The sequence below is a fragment of the Triplophysa rosa genome, linkage group LG19 (assembly GCF_024868665.1).
Source record: "Triplophysa rosa linkage group LG19, Trosa_1v2, whole genome shotgun sequence".
NCBI classification, from domain to species: domain Eukaryota; kingdom Metazoa; phylum Chordata; class Actinopteri; order Cypriniformes; family Nemacheilidae; genus Triplophysa; species Triplophysa rosa.
Genome location: NC_079908.1, coordinates 11892399 through 11896263, shown reverse-complemented (window position 1 = coordinate 11896263; position 3865 = coordinate 11892399). Strand labels below are relative to the sequence as shown.

Here is a 3865-nt window from a genome sequence, read left to right as displayed (position 1 = left end):
ATATTTCTGCAAGCCCACATCTCTGTGTCTGACAGGTAACGCGCATGTTGCTGTGTCTGACGAACAGGTCGCGGGGGTGCGCGCAAATGGCGGGCATTTATCATTGCTGGCAAACAATATGACACATTTGCAGTTTTCATTGTATAGATATAGATTAATATCCACTTCATCCAACGCTCTTTGTGTTCTGCGTGTTCTTAAATTTCGCGCTATGAGGAGTGAGTAATCCTGCTTCAGATGATTCAGATCGTGCTGCGAACTGAACAAATCGTTTGAACTGATTCATTAGCCTATTCAAATGGTTTTGCCCATTGTTCAATTGATGCTTTCAAAAGAATCGACTCAAACGAATCGATCACTCGGGAATGCCCGTAAAAAGAGACGACAACCTTGAACTCGTTTTAAAAAGCATATTTTAAAATGAAGGAACTAAGGAACGTCACGCAATGTAAGTTATGTAACGAAGTAAAAGTACAGATTTTCTATTAGAAATTTACTCAAGTAAGAGTAAAAGTACACACTTTTAATTTTACTTAAAAAGTACATATTTTCCAAAATGTTACTCAAGTAAATGTAACGAAGTATATGTAACGCGTTACTACCCACCTCTGATCACATCTGTGAATTTCGAAATCTGTGTGACATTCACATGACACTGTGATAAATGATAAGGTTGAAGCTTGATGCTCAAACCTGTTTGTCTTGGCTGAAGTACAGCACAGTGTTTCACAAAGCTGAAATTTTTGAAAGATTTTTTTGTTACTATTGTTGACACTATAAGAGCCCTTTACATTATGCTAAGAGGTATAATGAAGAGATTTTAGACTAAATGAAGAATGTGGCTTGTTTTTGTAAGATTTGAATGATAAAAATGGGCGCAATGGGAGTGGGTGGAGGAATAAGAGAGACAGATGCAGTTGCACACAGAAAACACACACATGCAGGAAGAGATCTGCTGTCTCAGCCATGCAGGTGCATTGAAGAGTGAATTGTTCACACACATGCGGAAGGACGTTATCTGTGTTTGCCTGGGTCGCCATGGTGTCATCCCAACAGAGTAAGTAAAAATCTAGTGAACAATGATAAATTATGCATAAAAAAAGAGACTGGTGAACTGCTATGAAAGCAAAATATGGTATTACATTTTTACATATATTTCAGATTTGGCTGAGACAATGTTGCAGTATCTGTAGTATTGATTGTTTACATTTAAAAAGGTACAGTTGGAAACTAAGACAAAAATAAGATTAAAATATTTTTATTGCATGTAGTTGGTTGCACTTGTCAGTGCAGCATTTGGATACAGTAATATATGTCATGTACAGTAAGCCTTTATGGCTTTTATCATGCATGTCATTTTTATATCATATACTTTTACAGTAATTATGTTAAAAACAACCTGAATGTAATTCAACCTTAAAGTTAAACTGTACATTGTCATATTCACCCTGTTACTACTGCCTGCATGTGGAAACATTATACACATCAACACAATCTGGATTAACTGGCTAGACATATTTCAATCCATTTACTGTCCTCTGGCAAATAAATAAGATGAAGGAACAGTTTTGTGTAACTGAATTAAGTTTTAACCACTAATTTGTCATTAGATGATAGTATTTTATACCTTTGCAAATACAAGTATATACATATACTTGCAAAGTTTACTGTATCATACTGTATATACACGCATAGAGATGATATGTATCTCTCTTTTTAGGGTCAGAATGTACAACACTATGGTTACCAGTGCAGCTCTCTACTTTTAGCTATGCTACCTTCAAGATCAATCATGAAGCATTAACCACTTCATTATGGTTTAAAATATCTAAAACTGTGATCAAAAATGAAAGAAAGTCATCAGAAAACATTTTAGCAAGGCTAAATTATACAAGAAATCTGATTCCTACAAACACAAAAAGAAAAACTGGTTCTTTTCATCATTATCATTTCTTGCTGACTGGTTATGTCTATTGAGACACACTTTGACAAAATGTTTCTTATCTTTTATCAGAGACCAAGAGCCCAGTGATGGAGTCTGCCTTTAACTTTGTCCTTGGAGCAGTGGCTGGAGGTACACTGGGAGCCATAGAAGTACCTGTGAATCAAGCCATGACTGAAATCATTTCAGGAACCCTTATAAAACCTATCACAGATGGCATGAAGACTGTTGGGGCACTGGGATTGGGAACTATTCTAGGAGCAACTGCCCTCACCACATCAATCACATCGATCGTGTTGGGGGTCACTATGGCTGCTTCAGTGGGCTTGTTGCTCTTAAGAGTGGTAAAGAGTGAGGGATGGGCCATAATTGGGCTTGTTGCGGCCCTGGCCATGACATCAAGCGGTGCGGCAATGGGGGCCATCATTGAACAACTTGTGCGCTATGGTGTGGTCAGTCTGCTCTGGGCGCTGGGGATTTTCACAGTGTTAAAACTGTTAATGCACACTGTTGTGCGGTTTGCATGCAGGGAATGGGATTGCTGTGGAAGTTTGGAAAACAGCAATGAGGATAGTAACACCGAACAAGAGAGACTAGATGCTTTGAAGGAACAACAAAGACAGCGAGTGGCAGTGGAGATTGAACAAAGGATTATCACCCTTGAGATGGAAAAAACTCAAGAGGAAAAGCTTGAAGACAGATCTGATTGGAAGGCCCAACAAAGACAAAGAGAGAAAATAGAGAAACAATACCAGAAGGCTTTTGAGGTGGAAATGAAGCACAGGACCTCTCAACAGCACCTACGTAAAGTCATAGCCAAATACATGGAGTTTTGGGCATTTTCTGGCATCCCAATGACAGTGACTGCCTCTGTGACAGCTGGATTTGGCATCTTTGGCTTTGGAGCTTACAGATTTGTTTTTGTTATACTGATAGTCCTGGTTTTGTGCATGTCCTTTGGGCTAATGAGGTCACGGCATTTGACATTTTGGATGTTTATAGGCTGCATGACAATGTTTGCCACATTTGCTATCGCTGTGTTGACCGTCCATGCCGGACAGGAGGTGGCAGGGATGTCCGTAAAAATGCGCAGGGCAGGACAAGAGATAAGCAAGGAAAACATCAGCTTCCGTATGACCCACACGTCCTCCGTAGAGGCAATATCTGCTGGGTTCTTCGTGACAAAAGTTTGTCAGGTTGGTTTAGGGGCCACAGTCGGTGGTCCATTGGCCCAAGAGATAGATGGAAAGGCAGTAGTGGGGGCGTCTGTAGTAGCTGTGTTCGTTCTGATGATAGTTAGAGCATCACCACTGATACTGGGAGCTGGTGGTACAGCTGGAGCTTTGCTGGGAGTGGTTGGAGCAGCTGGTGTGTCCATGGGGGCCGCTGCAGCTGTAGCAGGAAAATCGTCCTCATGGGTAGGAACAATAGTAACCATTGCTGGGATGATCTTTGGTTTATTAATATTTGGAAGGTGGGACTTTGTTAACACTGGACTTCAGATATCTGTGGCATACATTTTTGCCATGACAAATCTTCATTGAAATTCCTTGATGCAGTCTTTTATGTTGAAATGAAATTAATCGGATAGCTTTGTATTTGAAGCTAGGATTGATTAGCATCTCTGGACATTACTGTGTGACATAATTTTTTTAATATGTTTTTTTTAATTGGTGTATGCATTTTACTGCACTTTTTGCTTTTTTTGGACATTTTTGCTTAGAAATATTTTACTTGAATTAACAAAATAAATAATACTAATAATTAACTTCAGTGGTCTTTTTTACCGTGATTGATTTTGACATTTATTAACAGCAATACACAATATATAATGATAAAATATTCTCAAAATAATATGCCATTTAAATATATACTGTATATACATATTAAAAAAAATATGCTGATGACACATCATCAGAACAA

General features: G+C 38.7%; 1 protein-coding gene across 1 annotated transcript; it reads left to right on the top strand.

Annotated features, from left to right (window-relative positions):
• Positions 1-944: 944 nt before the first annotated feature.
• Positions 945-3647, top strand: LOC130570207 (uncharacterized). Its single transcript, XM_057360402.1, has 2 exons — positions 945-1057; positions 2015-3647. Exons 1-2 carry the CDS (start codon positions 1039-1041, stop codon positions 3484-3486), a joined length of 1491 nt encoding a protein of 496 aa, XP_057216385.1. The 5' UTR covers positions 945-1038; the 3' UTR covers positions 3487-3647.
• The last annotated feature ends 218 nt before the right edge of the window (positions 3648-3865 follow it).